Here is a 19,702-nt window from a genome sequence, read left to right as displayed (position 1 = left end):
AGTAAATAAGGAATTAAATGAGCTTATTTACATTAAGAATTTCACGTCTGGATTATTCTGAGGCGATCATGGGACTCCACTGCAGCCAACACAGCCTTTAAAACACTTTCCGATCTATCTGTCCAGACTGTGTTACTCCCCAGGGACAGCCTCGCACGTGTCCAGCATTCTGCGCACCTGTGACTATTAGAATGTTTGCAATCAGTTCAATGTCTGTCTTCCCTACTGTCACCGCACGTCGCGCTCTGTCGGTGGTTCTCGAGGACGGGGCGGGACTTGCAGTTCTGGGAAACCGAAACTGCTCACTGCGCAGGGCTCCCTAGCTTCACCCTTAGGGTGAGAGAGGGGCAGGCAGAGGGTGTGGACCAGTTCCGACTTCAGGCAACCCCCAGTCTCCCCGCCCCTCTCTACGAAGAACGCGGACACCAGCAGCCCCACCAGCCCTGGACGCAGGGTAGGCGGCGGAGACCGAGGCTCGTCCTGCGGACGTGCGCACGCGCACGGCGCGCGCCGGCCGTCGGTCACGTGGCCCCCGGCCAGGGCTCGCGAAGCCGGAAGTGTCCCGAGGCTCACGGAGGCCGCGGGAGCCCGCTGGAGGTGGTGCGACGGAGACCTGGCGCGGTAAGTGGGGCGGCGCGGGCAGAGGGGCCGAGCCGCGCGGGGCACGAGCAGGGAGGCCCGCAGGGGCAGGCGCGGAGCGCTCCCGCCCCCTGTGGGAAATTGGGATGCTGAGTCAGAGCGGGGGCGGGGCGGGCGACCCGGGAAGCCCAGCACCACCGGAGGCCGAGCCCTGCTGGGACCTTGGCTGGGTGGCCGCCTCCCGCCCCGGTGTTTGGGGCGTCCGAAATCCGGTAGAATGGTCGTGCGGGCCCGGTCCCTTCCACCTCTACTTCTCGCCCCCCTCGCACCCGGGCCCTCCCGGGTCAGCGTTCAGCGACGTTGGGCACGAAGAAAGAGGTGGTGCTCATTACCGGGTAAGGGCCCTGGCCGCCCCGGAGAGACGGATTCCCCCCCCCCCTTTTTTTTAAAGAGTTTGACAGCTTTCTACTCCTTTATGAGCGTTGACACGAACAGCAGTGTTCAAAGGGTTTGATTTTACCGATGATTCAAGAGACGTTTCGTTAGGGTTTTAGTGATGGTAACGTCGTGGATTGGCTAACCGGAAGCTGGAAGCAGAGGACGTCTATTAGTATACACACATATAATGTACATTCCCAAACATTTCCTTTGGGAAATTGCTTACGGGTTTATGTTCCAGTCCGTTTCCCAGGTATTTTCAGTAGATGGCTTCAAAACAAGGTCTACCCGTTAACTGTCCAGTGCATAACCAAAGACCCACTTTTTTCGCTCCAGAACGCTGGATTATTAACATAGTGGTAGAGTTTGGAAATCCTTGAACTTTGTCCAGATGCCTGTCATCAAACTTGTTTTCATCCATAGACAGATGGTAACTTTCGTTTTGGACGGTATGAGGAAGTAGGCTTAAGGCAGGCACTAGTAACATACTTGTTGAGTGCCTGCCTATAATGTATCAAAATTTGGGGAAGATTTAAAAAGCAAACACCTTGTGGATGCGCTGAGTCATGTTTTAGCATGCTGGTATTGTGGGTTTATTGGAAGATAGTTTCAAAAGACATTTCCCCTCATCATTGTGAAACTAGTCTTAAATCTTCATGTAGAGAGCAGGTATCCTAGCTGATAAAAGTGCTTATATATTATTCACTAGGTATGTGTGGGTACCTGACTGCACTATTTTACATTTACCATTACCTCAGCACAGTTACAGTAATTAGGAAAGTTTTTTCATTATTGAAAAATATTTGAAAATACTGAAAAGATAGTTGATATTATTAACCTCAGCTGACAGATGTGTATTCCTTGTGAAAAGTGCTTCTTATTTTTATTGCTTATTTCCAATAAGTTGCTGTTTAGATAACGTTTCTTATCTAAATTAGATGGATGGTAAAGATTATATATCTTAATATATAAGATTATTGAAAATGGACCATTCTTTATGTTCCTAATCCTTCTTGGAATGTTGGTAGTCATTAATTCATCACTGAATACCTAGTCTGTTCTAATGGACTACAAAGGGATATCAGGATCTGATTTGATTTGGTATTACAGCAGATTTAATGTGGCATGGTGAGAATATTGTTTATGCTACTAATTGTTATTCCAACATGGAGCTCAAGTATTTTTAATATCCTTGAAGTAATGTAGTTTTCCAGTTATTAAAGGAAAAGGCTAGGTAGGGGTGGTGCTTTTTTTAAAAATCAACTTTATTTTCTAGAGCAGTTTTAGATTTAGCAAAATTGAGCAGAAGATACAGAGATTTTACTTAATACATAATAGCATCCACTTGCTTATTTTTTAAGACTTTGGTAATATACACCTAATATGTGTATATTTATATACTTGGAGATTGGACAGATGATCCTTAATTTCACAAGAGTTAGCAACCTTTCAAGAATAAGAACTTTTGCATCTTTCCATTATGATTGTCAGGCACCATGCAGATGAAATTTTACCTTATGGAAATGTTATGCCATGGCAACAGTTGTTTTCATTAGTGTAGCTCTGCCCTTAAAGAAGCAAAATAATTCTTTTCTATACTTCTGTTATATGTGACTTTATGACTTTAAAGATTTTTTTATTTTTATTATTGGACAGAGAGAGCAATCACAAGGAGGCAGAGAGGCAGGCAGAGAGAGAGGAGGAAGCAGGCTCCCCGCTGAGCAGAGAGCCCGATGCGGGGCTCGATCCCAGCACCCTGGTTTCACGACCCAAGCCGAAGGTAGAGGCTTAACCCACTGAGCCACCCAGGCGCCCTGACTTTATGACGTTAAAACACCTTATAATTCATCACTGACTAATCTTTCAAAACATTTGAAGGAGATAAGTGGTCAGTATCACTCTCCTGAGAAAGGTAAAATTTGAAGGGAGATAGATATTTTATGCCGCCTTGGGATAAAGTGAGTATATAAGATGTCATTGGTTAATGTTTTTTTTCAGAGCCCACACGGCATTTTAGTCTTTAATATTGTTGGAAGCTTAGATTTTTACATTAGACTGCACTTTTCAGTTTAGCAATAACTAAGTGATGATCTTACTGGAGACTAAAAATAGCTAACATTTGTTCCTTAAATGTGTTGTTCCCTTAAAACAACATGCACTTTTTTTCTTCTCTCTTAGTTTAACAAGAACTCCTGACCAAGCCGAAATGCAGAGCACTTCTAATCATCTGTGGCTTTTATCTGATATTTTAGGCCAAGGAGCTACTGCAAATGTCTTTCGTGGAAGGCATAAGGTTGGTTCAGAGAAAACTGTGAAGGCTTTTTATCACTGTATATCTTCTCTTTGGGGAAGCATACTTGTACTAAAATGTGAGACTTGATGAGACTCAATGTTTTCATTTACCCTGTCTAAAGAGAGTTCTTGTTTTTGTGGTTCAAGTATAGCTTGTGTGTGATACCTACCTGATAGTGGCAGAGGTTGTGTGTTGGGAGTGGAGAAAAAGAGATTGGTTTAAAAAAGGGACTAGAGTCTACGGCCATACCACCCTGAACGCTCCCGATCTCGTCTTAAAAAGGGACTAGGAAGATTGGTGTTGTGCCTTTTGATTCTTTCCCCAACCTAGTCCTCATAGTGAATGACCTCACTAGCAGAAAAGTTCCTTACGGCAGTGAGTGCATTGGGGTGGGCTACCGATGAAGGAAGTATGTAAAGGCAGATGTATAGTTTGAGGGGAATCCACAGGTGATTCTGATATGCTGTATTACAGTTTCATGTCCTAGTAAACATCCTACAAGGTAGATTGGAATAAAAAGAGATTATCAGCAAGGAGCCCACACTTAAAAGGTATGAGGTAAACAGAACTTGTTAGTGGAAGTGAGAATCTAAAAAAGGTTTTCTGTCAGATTCTATATTGGAAGATGAAATTAAAGATAATTAAATAACTTAAAATGAAGAAATTTAAGATCATTAAAGTTTCTATTCTGGGAAGGAAGCTGGAAGAATAATAGAGAAAAAAATCTCTTATAATGCAAATAATCCACTAATTTTTCAGCACTGTGAACTCTTTTTGACTAAATGATATTCGGAAAATTTTAAATTCTTGTTTTCAGAAACAAGAGCTTTAAATATTTGAGTAAGGAGGAGTTTCATGTTTTCCTATAGCTGTGTGATTGCCGGTCAGTTCTGTCAGAAACAATAAGATAAGCATTCAGAGGGGAGGGGCTGTTTCCTCTGAGGAGAGAAGCTGACTGTAAACAGCCTCTGGTTCGTAGTGGCTGAATCAGAAGTGTCATACAGCTTTTAGCCTTTTTCCCTCAGATTCCAGAATTGTCCACAGGTTCTGGGTTCTTTATCAAGTCCATATGGTCAACTTTGGATATTCCTGCCCTAGAAATTGTTTTTGTTTTATGCCCTGTGCCAAGAAGAAAAGAAAATGGGTGGTGACACAAGATTTAGTGTTGAGACCACATCTGACTGACTGTCTTCCTGCCCTAAAATTGTTTTTGTTTTATGCCCTGTGCCAAGACGAAAAGAAAATGGATGGTGAGGGCGCCTGGGTGGCTCAGTGGGTTAAGCCGCTGCCTTCAGCTCAGGTCATGATCTCAGGGTTCTGGGATCGAGTCCCACATCGGGCTCTCTGCTCAGCAGGGAGCCTGCTTCCTCATCTCTCTCTCTGCCTGCCTCTCTGCCTACTTGTGATCTCTCTCTGTCAAATAAATAAATAAATAATCTTTAAAAAAAAAAAAAAGAAAATGGGTGGTGACACAAGATTTAGTGTTGAGACCACATCTGACTGTCTGTCTTCCTGTGACCCAAATTAACTTAACAAACTTTAATAATCACTTGGTACATGACAGGCACTGTGACGGATCTAGTGAACATAACCGCAAATAACGTGCAGTTCCTTCCCATAAAGAGTTTTGGGTTTAGCTGGTGTTGGAAAGGACGTAAATTGGAAACTGATGGAATAATAGGTAGACAGTAGTGACAGAAATTAGGTGAGGCATATTCCATGTGTTCTGGTCCTCTTTCCTTACTTAGGTACTTGGTGTCCTTCATTTAAGTTCCTATATATAGTAGGCATTCTGCAAATGTTTGTGGAATAAAAGAATGAAGAATGAGGACAGATTAGACCACCCTAAGATAACCCAAAGTTCTCCAAAGGGAACGGAAATGTATTTTATCCCATATAGTCAGAAGACCTAAAATAAGGATTTGAGAGTCATAGGAATTTACTTAGAAGACTGTGAAGAGTCAGTTTAGTATTCAGTCCCTAGTATTCTTCCCACGGATGTATTTTCAGAAATCATGTTTGTTCTCAATGACATCAATTTCAGAGGTTTAGGATTATACCTGAAAAATCCTGCTTGCCCTTAACTATTTAAGAATTTTTTTTTTTCCAGGACACCTGGGTGGCTCAGTGGGTTAAGCCTCTGCCTTTGGCTCAGGTCATGATCTCAGGGTCCTGGGATCGAGCCCTGCATTGGGCCTTTGGCTCAGCAGAGAGCCTGTTTCCCCTCTCTCTCTGCCTGCCTACTGTGATCTCTCTCTCTGTCAAATAAATAAATAAAATCTTAAAAAAAAAAAAAAAAGATTCTCTCTCCCTCTACACTTCTTCTCTCTTTTTTTGTTTTTTGTTAAGATTTTGTTTATTTACTTGACAGACAGAGATCACAAGTAGGCAGAGAAGCAGGCAGAGAGAGAGGAGGAAGCAGGCTCCCCACTGAGCAGAGAGCCCCATGCGGGGCTCGATCCCAGGACCCTGGGATCATGACCTGAGCTGAAAGCAGAGGCTTTAACCCTTGAGCCACCCAGGAGCCCCTCCCTCTTCACTTCTAAAAAAAAAAAAAAGAAGAAGAATTTTTTTTTTTCTTCTCACCCTTTTTAAAATTAATTATTTTTATTAACTTATAATGTATTATTTGCCCCGGGGTACAGGTCTGTGAATCATCAGGGTTACACACTTCACAGCACTCACCATTTTATTTAAGAATTTTTTTAAAGGTTATTTATTTATTTATTTATTTATTTGACAGAGATCACAAGTAGGCAGAGAGGCAGGGAGAGAGAGAGAGGAGGAAGCAGGCTCCCCACCGAGCAGAGAACCCGATGGAGGGCTCGATCCCAGGACCCTGAGATCATGACCTGAGCCGAAGGCAGAGGCCTAACCCACTGAGCCACCCAGACGCCCCTATTTAAGAATTTTTAACTATGAGGGGCACCTGGGTGGCTCAGTGGGTTAAAGCCTCTGCCTTTGGCTCGGGTCGTGATCCCAGGGTCCTGGGGTCGAGCCCCGCATCGGGCTCTCTGCTCAGCAGGGAGCCTGCTTCCTCCTCTCTCTCTGCCTGCCTCTCTCTACTTGTGATCTCTGTCAAATAAATAAATAAAATCTTTAAAAAAAAAAAAAAAAGAATTTTTAACTATGATATTATTTAGACCTTTTTGTATTACTGCCTGGAATGACCAAGTTTCCAAATTTACTATTTGCTCTTCAAAGTATATTACTTTTGTAATCTGTCTCTTTCTCATTGACCTGTTTTTAGTTATTAGTGTATGTGATGAATATGTATGTATGTTAATCATGATGAAGTTAGGGGCACCTGGGTGGCTCAGTGGGTTAAAGCCTCTGCCTTTGGCCAGGTCATGATCCCAGGGCCCTGGGATTGAGCCCAGTATTAGGCTGTCTGCTCAGCAGGGAGCCTGCTCCCTCCTCTCTCTCTGCCTGCCTCTCTGCCTACTTGTGATCTCTGTCAAATAAATAAACAAAATCTTAAAAAAAAAAATCATGGTGAAGTTAAAGGAAGGATGTGTTGATTTTCCTATATGTATACATTTAACCCTTAAATAACATGGGTTTGAACTGTATAGGTCCACTTACATGTGAATATTGTCTTCAATACATACAGTACAGTACTGTAAATGTATTTTCTTTTCCTTATGATTTCTTACAACATTTTGTTTTCTGGCTTTATTGTAAGGATACATGTAGCATATAAAATATATGCTAATCAATTATTTATATTCTCAGTAAGGCTGCAGCAATAAGCTATTGGTAGTTAAGTCTTTGGAGAGTCGAAGGTAAATATGGATTTTTGACTGCACAGAGGGTCAGCACCCTTAATCCTCATTGTTCGAGGGTCATCTATATGTAGATCCTAACTACATGGAGATCCTTTAAATACTCCTCCTCTATGCTTTGAGTTAGGGACAGTGAATGACAGGTGACTGTGCAGTTGAATAAAGAGAAAACAGTACATTCCCACACATATGCCAATAGTCTCACAGGTATGATTTGGACTACAAAAGTATGAAAAATGCTAGCCTTGATCACAGTAGGCACTTTGCAATATTGTATTATTTTCCCCAGTTGCTCCTCTGTTAGGATTCTCCTAATTTTAGATTAAGTTGAAAATAAGTATCCTCAAGAGAAATCTTGTGGTATATTTTGGTAGATAGATTTAAGTAGATAGATTTAGCAGTGTTCTTACTCTAGTTGAACAAATAGGAAAACGGTGTAATTAAACTGTGGTTTGGTTGTTACTCTGTTTTCATATTGTCTGAAAATGGGTGGTAAGCTAGAGTGAGGGAGGTGTGATCATGTCACATAGATGTGGTCTCCAAATAGTGATCTTGATGAGAGGCTGTGAAGCAGTTAAATGGGTTTTGGGTTGTTTGTTTTTTGTTTTTTGGGGTTTTTTTAAGATTTTATTTATTTATTTATTTGTCAGAGAGAGAGAGAGAGAGAGAGAACGAGAACAAGCGCACAAGCCGGGCAGAGCGGCAGGCAGAAGTGGAGAGTGAAGCAGGCTCCCTGCTGAGCAAGGAGCCCGATGCGATGCAGAACTCGATCCCAGGACCCTGGAATCATGACCTGAGCCGAAGGCAGCGGCTTAACCAACTGAGCCACCCAGGTGTCCCAGGCAGTTAAATGGTTTTAAGAGAAAAGATCATGAGATTCTGACTGAGAAAAAGATTGTGAGCTTCTGAGGTGATTTTGGCTATGAGTAGTGAATCTGTGTGGAAAGCTATGGAGAGGGCAGCAAAGCCGGCATAGCACGAAGATCCTGACAGACAGGCAGCCATGAAATATCTTTAGGCAGGTGGTGCTTAAACCCCAAAGTCAAAGAGGAAATGATCTTTCCACTTCCTCCAGGGAAGTTCAACCTTGGATTATGGGAAAAGTAAGATTAAACTCAAAGAATCTGGACTGACCACTAAGGAGAGGTTTGCCACTTAGAATGACTGGGAGGAGGTAGGAGGGTCTGGAAGAGAGCCTTAAAGCAAAGTTAATATGAAGAATATAAGAAGGTGATGTTTACCTGAAATTAAGCATTTGCACCTCTAAGAGGGCCTCCCAGCTACAGTTGTGCATTGTGATTTTCTTTGCAATCTACTTCAGTATTCCAGGAGAGAGTGAGAGTGGGGTGCTGCAGGCACAGCCATAGAGAAAAGGCAATGTCTTTGATCCTCTAAGAGAAGGCTCTGTAAAGAAACAGTCTTGGGGCACCTGGGTGGCTTAGTGGTTAAGTGTCTGCCTTCGGCTCAGGTCATGATCCCAGGGTCCTGGGATTGAGCCCTACATCGAGCTCCCGGCTCAGCAAGAAGCCTGCTTCTCTTTCTCCCACTCCTCCTGCATGTGTTCCCTCTCTTGCTGTCCCTCTCTCTGTTAAGTAAATAAATAAAACCTTTAAAAAGAAAGAAAGAAACAATCTACTCTAGTCATCTAGGTGAAGTTGCAGAAAGATCTCCAAGGCAGCAGTGATGCAGTCCAATGAAGATAGGCTACTTGAACCTGACCAATTCCAGCTTCTACTTCCATATGCACATCTGCACACACAGTATTACAGCCAGGGAGTGGTGTTTTGTTTGTTTGTTTGTTTTTTAAGATTTTTTTTATTCTGACTGAGAGAGAGGGAAGAGAGAGAACATGCACAGGGGGAAGGGTCAAGGAAAAGGAAGAAGCAGGCTCCTCACCAAGCATGGAGCCCAACATGGGTCTCGATCCCAGGACCCTGGGATCATGTGAGTCAAAGGCAGAGTCTTAACCGAATGAGCCACCCAGGCACCCATTTTTCTTTTCCTTGACCCTTGACCCTTTTCTTTTCCTTTTTTTTTTAAGATTTTGTTAATTTATTTTGAGAGAGAGAGTGCACGTGTGCAATTGGGGGGAGGGGCAGAGAGAGAATCTTAAAGCAGACTCCCCACTGAGCGTGGAGCCTGATTCAGGGCTTAATTCTATGACCCATGACGTCGTGACTGGAGCTGAAACCAAGAGTAGGGCACTTAACTAACTGAGGCACCCAGGTGCTCTGGAGTATTTCTTAACGGTTAATTTAATTACTTTGAGTTTTTTGTTTTTTTGAGATTTTATTTGTCAGAGAGAGAGAGCACATGAGCAGGGAGAGCTGCAGGCAGAACAAGTAAAGGGAGAAGCAGGCTCCCCACTGAGCAGGGAACCCAATGCAGGACTGGATCCCAGGACCCTGGGGTGATGACCTGATCCAAAGGTGGATGCTTAACCGAATGAGCCATCCATGCATCCCTATTTTGAGCTTCTTTTTTTTTTTTTTTTTTTTTTAAGATTTTATTTATTTATTTGACAGACAGAGATCACAAGTAGGCAGAGAGGCAGGCAGAGAGAGAGAGAGGAGGAAGCCGACTCCCCGCAGAGCAGAGAGCCCAATGCGGGGCTCAATCCCAGGACCCTGGGACCATGACCTGAGCCAAAGGCAGAGGCTTTAACCCTCTGAGCCACCCAGGTGCCCCTGTTTTGAGCTTAATGAAATTTTGTATATAGAGTATAGTTTTCAATCTCTCTTTTCCTGTTTTGTTTAAATTATTAAGCCCTGGAGAAACCCTTCTAAAATACTACTTTCCTATCTAAAATATACTTTCACATTGGATATTACTAGAGCTCTTCTTATATGTGACTGTCTTTGCCTCATATAATGGAAGCTTTTTTTTTTTTTTTAATCTTTTATGTATTTGTTTATTTTTAAGTAGGCTGTAGGTCCAGTGTGGGTCTTGAACTCAAGACCCTGAGATCAACCATTGCATGCTTTACTGACTAAGCCAGCCAAGCACCCCTGGAAGCTTTTTAATTTTAAAGAAAACCTTTACTTCATTTCGAAGCATGTAATTTGAGAGAAATTTGGAGCAGCTGACTAAATGATTTTAGCTTTAAAAAAAATCAAGAGCTCTGGTACAGTTACCTATGCTTAAAAAATATTTGGGTGTTCTGTAAGATAAATAAATTTTTATAGTTCTAATAGTACCTTTTAATCTTCTTTATAATACTATAGATAAATAAAATCTTTCTCTCTTTTTTTTAGAAAACTGGTGACTTATTTGCTATCAAAGTATTTAATAACATAAGCTTCCTTCGTCCAGTGGATGTTCAAATGAGAGAATTTGAAGTGTTAAAAAAACTCAATCACAAAAATATTGTCAAATTATTTGCTATTGAAGAGGAGGTAAGTAGTCAAGCTTTAGTTAATCTTATCTTATTTATTGTAATTATTGCAATCCAGGAGAAATGACCTAATATAAAAATTGTTTTATAAACAATGAAGTTTTTTAAGTGATGAAAATTAGAGCTTGTATAACCAAATATCCTGTCCTCAAAGATTCTTTTTTTTTTTGTCCTCAAAGATTCTTGAAGAGATATAACAATGGAAATAAAGTATCATGGAATCAGAAAAAGTAGTATATTTCTTATACTAGGCTGTGGTTACCAGTATTTTTACTAGAAATAAAAACTAAGTGAAGTTAAATTGACATAATTATAAAAGGAGCAAGTCAAACAATACGAAGAAGGCTTTGTAAAAGAATAAAAATCCTAGGAATCCAGAAATTAATACAGTGTATAAGTACATACTGTATATGTTAATACAGTATATAAAAGATACAATTGACTTTAGGAAGAAACTGAAAAGAAGAATGTCATTCGGAAGAAAAAAGAATGTCATTAGAAAAATTATCTAGAAGTAATGGAAATAGAAATTTAGTTTAATCCCTCTAGGTGTGAACGAGTAATCAGTCAAATCACACTTTTTAAATAATAATATAGCACTTTATATTCCTTACAATAGTGATTTTATTTTTAGTGAGTACTTCTTAGGAACTAATCAGAAATTTAAATATAGTTTTATGCACAAAGATGTTCATTGCTGCCCTGTTTATGATAAAGAATGGTTAAATAAGTTAGAATATGTGATGGATAGTTACTCAGTTTGTTATGCTCAAGGTTAAGAATGTAGCCATCCAGGAGCACCTGGGTGGTGCAGTCGTTCAATGGCTGCCTTTGGCTAAGGTCATGATCCCAGGGTCATGGGATCGAGCCCTACATTGGGCTCCCTGCTTGGCAGGAAGTCGGCTTCTCCCTTTCCTACTCCCTCTGCTTGTGTTCCCTCTCTCATTGTGTCTCTGTCAAATAAATAAATAAAATCTTTAAAAAAAAAAAAAAAAAGAATGTAACCTTCCACCTCCCAGGTTTGTTCAAGATCACTGATACCAGCTACAGAAGAGTTTGGCATACTGTACAAAGAGAACTGTCCCCAGAAGACTGTACTTTTTCAGACTACTTTTTTCAAAAGTAGATACTTAACAACTGAGCCACCCAGGTGCCCTGAATGTCCAACTCTTGTTTTCCGCTCAGGTCATGATCTCAGGGTCCTGGGATTGAGCCCCACATTGGCCCTCGCACTCTGCTTTCGGTTCTCTCCTTTTTCCCCTGCCCCTCCCCCCTGCTCATATGCTCACGCTTTCTAAATAAATAAATAAGGTCTTAAAAAAAATGGAATGTTGAATGACTCAGAGAACTCAGGAAAGAAATGTAGTTACAGTTTTATTCTAGCAAAAGAAGACAAATTAGAACTAGTCAAAGGAAGAAATTCATAGAACAGAATATAGGAGGATTCCAAACATGAATCTTCCTTTTCCTCATAGATACAGTACCCTCCTGGTATTGATGTATGACAGTATACACAAAATATTGCCAGCCTCAGAAACTCACCTGAAGCTTTGGTGTCTAGAGTTTGTGTAAGGACTCAATCACATACTGCCTGCATGGCTGACTTTTAGTTTAGCCCTTTCCAGAAGTTCAGGCTAATACCTTTAGTTGTGTTTTCCTTTGGAAATTAAGATGGACTTGTACATCCTAAAACCTCCATCATAAATCACATCATTAGACTGCTAATGGCCAGAGCCCGCATTCAGAGAAAGACTTATCGCAGACAGGATACTCCAGATGCCTAGTAATCACCTGTTAGTAGCCAAAGCCAAACAAAAACCTGGCCTCTCTTGGGGTGAAATTTATTCTTCACTACACAATAGTTAAAGCAGTAATGAAAAGAGGTATTTACCAAAGTTTTAATTATCTGGAAACATGTTTATGTATAATGTTATGTCAGAAAAACAGGATTAAAAATAAATACACAGTGTGATCTTGAATATACAATATCATGTTTTATATCTCTTAAGTGATTTGATAGATAAGAAATAGACTGAAAGGAAATGCACCAAAATATTAGCATAATTATCTCTGGGTAATGGAATTATGGGTATTTCTCAAATTTTCAACCATCAACATATTACTTCATTATTTAAAAACAAAAATCTTGGGGCGCCTGGGTGGCTCAGTGGGTTAAAGCCTCTGCCTTCAGCTCAGGTCATGATCCCAGGGTCCTGGGATTGAGCCCCGCATCAGGCTCTCTGCTCAGTGGGGAGCCTGCTTCCCTTCCTCTCTCTCTGCCTTCCTCTGCCTACTTGTGATCTCTGTCAAATAAATAAATAAAATCTTTAAAAAAAAATAAAAATAATCTTTTAAAGTTATTTCTCTCTTTCTATAACTACTCAATAGTAGAGAAATTTAAAATAGTTTATAAAAGGGGGCATCTGGGTGACTCAGTTGGTTAAGTGGCTGCCTTCAACTCAGGTCATAATCTTGGGGGTCCTGGAATCGAGTCCCGGTTCTGGCTCTCTGCTCAGTGGGGAGTCTGCTTCTCCCTCTGCCCCTCCCCTCAGCTTGTGTCCCTGCCACCCCCATCAAATAAATAAAATCTTTTTAAAAATAAAATAGTTTATTAAAGTGTTTGGCGGGGGCACCTGAGTAGCTCAGTTGTTTAAGTGACTGCCTTTGGCTCAGGTCATACTCCTGGAGGCCCAGGATCAAGTCCCACATCAGACTCCCAGCTCCCTGCTCAGTAGGAAGTCTGCTTCTCCCTTTGACTTTACCCCCACTTGTGCTCTCTATCTGTTTCTGCCTCTGACTCACCCTCTCATGCTGTCTCTCTCTCATATAAATAAAATCCTGGGGTGCCTGGTGGCTCAGTCATTAAGCATCTGCCTTGGGCTCAGGTCAGAGCTGAGTTGGGCTCCATGCTCGGCAGGAAGCCTTCTCCCTCTTCCACTCCCCCTGCTTGTATTCCCTCTCTTGCTGTTTCTCTTTCTAGCAAATAAATAAATAAAATCTAAAAAACAATAAAAGTGTTTTGGGGATATGCAGGAAAAATTATAAAAGGAAGGAAGGATAAAAAATTGGAAATAACCACAAAAAAAATTGGAGATGAATACTGGACTTTAAGACTCATAATCACATTTTCAAGTTCCTAAAATGGGAACATATCTTATCATCAGTGTATATATGTAATTTGGTAGTATTTCTTTTTCCCTAAAAAGCTGTTATTAAATTGTGATGTATCTTATAATCAATGATTCATTAAAAGGTTTGAAACAAATCAGCAGCTCATATGCAAATCAGCAAGCTCAGACTGCTGTGAGGGGTACCACTAGGCTCTTCTGCCATCTATTTGTTTTTAAGACTAGCACTCCAGGGGCGCCTGGGTGGCTCAGTGGGCTAAAGCCTCTGCCTTCGGCTCAGGTCATGATCCCAGGGTCCTGGGATTGAGCCCCACATCAGGCTCTCTGCTCAGATGGGAGCCTGCTTCCCTTCCTCTCTCTGCCTGCGTCTCTGCCTACCTGTGATCTCTGTCAAATAAATAAAATAAAATCTTAAAAAAAAAAAAACTAGCACTCCATTCCCTGAAATGGAAGTACTTGTCATGAGAAGAATTTCAAGTGTTTTAAGAGATCTGTTCAAACATTAATGTCCTAAATGTACTATTATGTATTAGAAATTAAAGAAATTTTTAAAGAACCATTATAACAGTATAGCAGTGATTTTTTTCTATTTCAGATTTAGCCAGCTTTCGTCGTGGTTTGATCATCTTTCAAAAACAAATCCAATAGGAATTTAGAAGCTGTTAATCATTATATGAGTATAGTCAATAGGTAGTTAACAAATCCCAGGTAAAGCATTCATAGTGCGTTCATATTCTACATTTAAGTGAAATCAGATAAGCACTAGCTTATAATAAAAACTTTTATATTGAGTCCCAATCAGTGATTTTTTTTTTTTCCAGACAACAACAAGACATAAAGTACTTATTATGGAATTTTGTCCATGCGGAAGTTTATACACTGTTTTAGAAGAGCCATCTAATGCCTATGGACTACCAGAGTCTGAATTTTTAATTGTTTTGCGAGATGTGGGTACGTTTATTTATATGATTTTATAAATATATGTGTATATAGATAGACGTGTGATTTTATAGTTATATGTGTATATAATTTAATGACATAAGGGTTTTTTTTTTTTAAGATTTTATTTGAGAGACAGAAAGAGAGCACGAGTGGTGGGAGGAGTGGGGGGAGGAGCAGACTCCACACTGAGCAGGGAGCCCGATGTTGGGCTCCATCCCAGTACCCTGGGATCATGACTTGAGCCAGAGGCAGATTATTAATCAGCTGAGCCACCCACGTGCCCCAAGAATTTTTTTTTTTAAAGTAGGCTCCAGACTCAGCATGGAGCCCAACACGGGGCTTGAACTCATGACCCCAAGATCAAGACCCAAGCAATAATCGAGTCTAACCCTTACCAACTGAGACACCTAGGTGCTCCTAACGACATAAGAATTGTAAATATATTATTTTTGTATTCAAAACCAAAGATCTTTTTGCAGTACTTTCTTAGATACAACACCAAGAGTGCACATACACAAAGAAAAAATAGATAAGCTGGACTTCATCAACATTAAAAACATTTGTGTTTCAGAGGACAATATCAAGTAAGTGAAAAGACAACCCACAGAACGAGAGAAGTTACTTGCAAATCACATATACAATAAGGAATTTTGATCCTAACAACTTAATCAAAAGACAATGCAATTTTAAAATGGGCAAAAGTAAAAAATAAAAATAAATAAATAAAAATGATAAACATCTCTCCAAAGAAGGTGAACATATGTGGCCAATGAGAACATAAAAAGAGAATCAAGATTATTCGTCATTAGGGAAATGCAAATCAGAACTACAAAGTGATACCACTTCATACTCACTAGCATGGCCAAATCAAAAAGATAAAATGGGCACCTGGGTGGCTCATTCCATTGAGTGTCCAATTCCTTGGTTTCAGCTCAGATGATGATCTCAGGGTCATGTGATTGAGCCTGGTCTTGGGCTCCTCACTCAGCAGCAAATCTACTTAAGGTCTTCTCCCTCTGCCCCTCCCTCTACTCATGAATGTTCTGTCTCTCTTAATTATTTTTTTTTAAAAAGACAACAAAAAAAGGTGTTGGCAAGGATATGAAAAAGTTGGACCCTAATATATAGGTGTTGGATCGTAAAAAAGTACAGCCACTTGGGAAAATAGTCTAGCAGTTCCTCAAAAGATTAAATAAAGAATTACCATGGGACTTAGCAATTCCAATGCTAAGTATTTCCCTACAAGAATTAAAAACTTGTCCACACAGGAACTTGTCTACCAGTATTCTAATAGCCAAAAATGGAAGTAGCCCAAGTGTCCATCAACTGATGTATAAATAAAATGTCCATTATCCACGCAATGACATATTACTCGTTCATGAAAAAGAAAAATGGGGCACTTGACTCGCGCAGTCGGCGGAGCATGTGACTCTTGATCTTGGGGTCATGAGTTGGGCCTAGAGCTTACTTAAAAAAAAAGAGAAAGTAGTGATACATGCTATACAATGGATGCACCTTGAAAAATGATGCTAAGTGAAGGAAACCAGACACAAAGGTCATAATATTTATTATTTTGCTCATATAAAATGTCCAGAATAGGGCGCCTGGGTGGCTCAGTGGGTTAAGCCGCTGCCTTCGGCTCAGGTCATGATCTCAAGGTCCTGGGATCGAGTCCCACATCGGGCTCTCTGCTCTGCAGGGAGCCTGCTTCCTCCTCTCCCTCTCTCTGCCTGCCTCTCTGTCTGCTTGTGATCTCTGTCTGTCAAATAAATAAATAAAATCTTTAAAAAAAAAAAAAATGTCCAGAATAGGCAAATCCATAGAAACAGAAAGCAGATTAGTCATTTCCAGGGGTTTGAGGGGATGGCAGGTATGAGGAGTGACTGCTAACGGGTATGGGGTTTCTTTCTGGCATAATGAAAATGTTCTGAAAATAGTGGTGATGGTTGTACACTTTGACTCTTCTAAAAACTACTCAGTGGTAGACTTTAGAAGTCTGAATTTTATGATACATGAATTTCATCTCAAAGCTATTTTAAAAAAAGAATATGGCAACCAAAGGGAATAATATCTTCTTGATGAGAAGTGAATCAGTATTTGAGGAATGGGAAAAGTCCAGTGATAAAGAAGGCATAAGGTTAGTGGGAATTCTTGAACTTGATAGTGGAAGCAGTGTGGAGACCCTTTAGGTGAGGATAAGATGAGAGAAAAACCATATATGCTGCAACCCCTTTAACCAAGTAGAAGTTATAGATAATTGATGACTTCCTAAGTGTACAGGTAGCCCTGAATTTTCATAATTGATATGAAACCCATTATGATACCCATAAGCTTGTTTTTGTATGTTATATTTGGACATTCATCTATCAGCTGTCAAATGTTTCAAACTAGTGTTCAGTGGCACTGCTTGTCAGTTAGCCAAAACAGATTAATTTCAGCAATGTAGCCCCTTTGCCCTTAAAAAAGAAAAAAGGAAAATGACCTTTGAAGAACAGCTTTAAGCATGTAAGAAATATATTCTTATGAAAGCCAGTCATACACTTTGCCTCAATTAATTTTTTACTGTTTTATGTATTGAGTCCAGTTTACTATTTTATGGAATTTTTCTCCAAGCTAAAGAAATAGGAAAGTGTGGTGAAAGATTGGCAATTTCTCAGGAATCATTTTTCTTTTTTTTTTTTTTTTTTTTTTTAAAGATTTTATTTATTTATTTGACAGAGAGAAATCACAAGTAGATGAAGAGGCAGGCAGAGAGAGAGAGGGAAGCAGGCTCCCCGCCGAGCAGAGAGCCCGATGCGGGACTCGATCCCAGAACCCTGAGATCATGACCTGAGCCGAAGGCAGCGGCTTAACCCACTGAGCCACCCAGGCGCCCCAGGAATCATTTTTCTTAAGTTTAGGCACATTACCCACATGTATATAACCAGAAGTAATTCAGGAAGTCTTTTTGCTGAAGACCATTTTGTTCCATTTCCTAATAGTATTTAATTAAGAGAGATTGGAGTCTTCCCTAAACCATATTGATCCTTATTCGTAAACTCTGTTTCTCAGACATGAGATACAAAATGTAAACACCATCTGTTATTTCTTTGGTAAAAATGATTTTAGACCAACTTACGGAAAAACATACTGAGTGAATGTGGATGAATTTGATGTGTATACACATGTACATAGATGCCTACATTATGATTTCCTTTGTTTTATTTTATCAAGTCGGTGGAATGAATCATCTCCGAGAGAATGGCATAGTGCACCGTGATATCAAGCCAGGGAATATCATGCGTGTTATAGGGGAAGATGGACAGTCTGTGTACAAACTCACAGATTTTGGTGCAGCTAGAGAATTAGAAGATGATGAGCAGTTTGTTTCTCTGTATGGCACAGAAGAATATTTGGTAAGTCCTGTATCACTTATTTAAAGCTGAATATGTTGTCAATATGGGTGACTGGTCAACTATAAAGTGTCACTAACTTTTACGACAAAAATTAAGCTTTTATTCTCATGTATATGGTGTGTAATGAGGGAATTAGATATTACCATCTAGGGATGCTGTTATTTTTCTTTTATAACACTCAAGTTCTTTAATTTTTCTAATGCTGTGGATCTATATTAAGAGAAAAAGCTATATATATGTTTTAGAAGAATGTAGCTAGTAAATGCTCCCCTTTTTGGATCATAGCAGTTAATATTATTACAAGTTTGTTATAATGATAACCCTATAGAGCAAATTTCGTTATAATTCTGAAGCAGAAGATTCTATTCAGGGAGGTTAGTTATTGAAAGACAGAAAGGAACATTATTAGAAACACAAAAAATGAAATGCTTTTGAAAAGCTCTAACTTGAAATGCTAGAAAGCTAGAAAAGCTCTGTGTTTCCAAACTGTGTAAGGTGTGTTTGTATAAAGTTAGTAAGCATTTGAAACACTTAAGAAGGGGCGCCTGGGTGGCTCAGTGGGTTAAGTCTCTGCCTTCAGCTTGGGTCATGATCTCAGGGTAAGGGATCAAGCCCTGCATTAGGCTCTCTGCTCGGCAGGGGGCCTGCTTCCCCCCCCCAACCCCGCCACCCCTCTGCCTGGCTCTCTGCCTACTTGTGATCTCTCTCTGTGTCAAATAAATAAATAAAATCTTTAAAAAAAAAACCACTGAAGAAAATATACTTAAAAGTAAGTATATTTAATTTTTCAAGGAACCACCATACTGTTTTCCACAGTGGCTGTGCCAGTTTACATTCCCACCAACAGTGCCTGAAGATCCCCTTTTCTTTACATCCTTGCCAGCACTTGTCATTTCTTGTCTTTTTATGCTGGCCATCCTGACCTGTGTGAGGTGGTATCTCATAGGTTTGATTTGCATTTCCCTGATGATGAGTGATGTTCATCTTTCCCTGTGACCACTGGCCATCTGGATGTCTTCAGAAAAATGTCTTTTCAGGTCTTCTGCCCATTTGTTAATTAGATGGTTTATGGTTTTTTGGTTATGAGTTGTATGAGTTCTTCTTTTTTTCTTTTTAAGATTTTATTTTTAAGTAATCTCTATACCCAGCAAGCGGCTTGAACTAACACCCCAAGATCAAGAGTCGCAGACTCCACTGATTAAACCAGCTAGGTGCCCCTGTATGAGTTCTTTATACGTCTTGGATTTTTTTTTTTTAAGATTTTATTTATTATTTGTCAGAGAGAGTGAGCAAAGGTAGAGAGAGAGGCAGGCAGAGGCAGAGGGAGAAGCAGGCTCCCAGCTGAGAAAGGAGCCCGATGTGGGATTCGATCCCAGGACGCTGGGATCATGACCTGAGCCAAAGGCAGCCGCTTAACCAACTGAGCCACCCAGGTGTCCCTATATGTCTTGGATATTAACCCCTTCCCAGAGATATCATTTGCAAATATCTTCACCCATTTAGTAGGTTGCCTTTTTTGCCTTTTGTGTTTCATTGATGGTTTCCTTTGCTGTGCAAAAGCTTTTCATTTTGGTGTAGTCCCAGTAGTTTATTTTTGCTTTCATTTTCTTTGCCTGTGGTAACTACACATACAGTGCTGAGCTTTGTGTAATGTATAGAATTTTGTTTGTTTGTTTATTGGTTGGTTGGTTTTTTAAAAAGTAATTTAGAATTTTTTTTATATTTATTTATTTGATAGAGATCACAAG

The 19,702-nt window shown here is 40.2% G+C and overlaps 1 protein-coding gene across 1 annotated transcript in view; it reads left to right on the top strand.

Moving 5' to 3' along the window:
- The first annotated feature begins 514 nt into the window (after positions 1 to 514).
- TBK1 (TANK binding kinase 1) overlaps positions 515 to 19,702 on the top strand; it is a 48,693-nt gene continuing 29,505 nt past the window's right edge. The window contains exons 1-5 of the mRNA XM_044226493.1: positions 515 to 621; positions 3,196 to 3,310; positions 10,350 to 10,490; positions 14,439 to 14,568; positions 17,773 to 17,954. Of these exons, the coding sequence (XP_044082428.1) occupies positions 3,224 to 3,310; positions 10,350 to 10,490; positions 14,439 to 14,568; positions 17,773 to 17,954 (540 nt within the window). The 5' untranslated portion in view covers positions 515 to 621; positions 3,196 to 3,223. The remainder of the gene's footprint in view (positions 622 to 3,195; positions 3,311 to 10,349; positions 10,491 to 14,438; positions 14,569 to 17,772; positions 17,955 to 19,702) is intronic.

The sequence above is a fragment of the Neovison vison genome, chromosome 12, assembly GCF_020171115.1.
Source record: "Neovison vison isolate M4711 chromosome 12, ASM_NN_V1, whole genome shotgun sequence".
Lineage (NCBI taxonomy): Eukaryota > Metazoa > Chordata > Mammalia > Carnivora > Mustelidae > Neogale > Neogale vison.
Note: the sequence above shows the minus strand (reverse complement) of the source record. Positions and strands in the feature narration are given on the sequence as shown.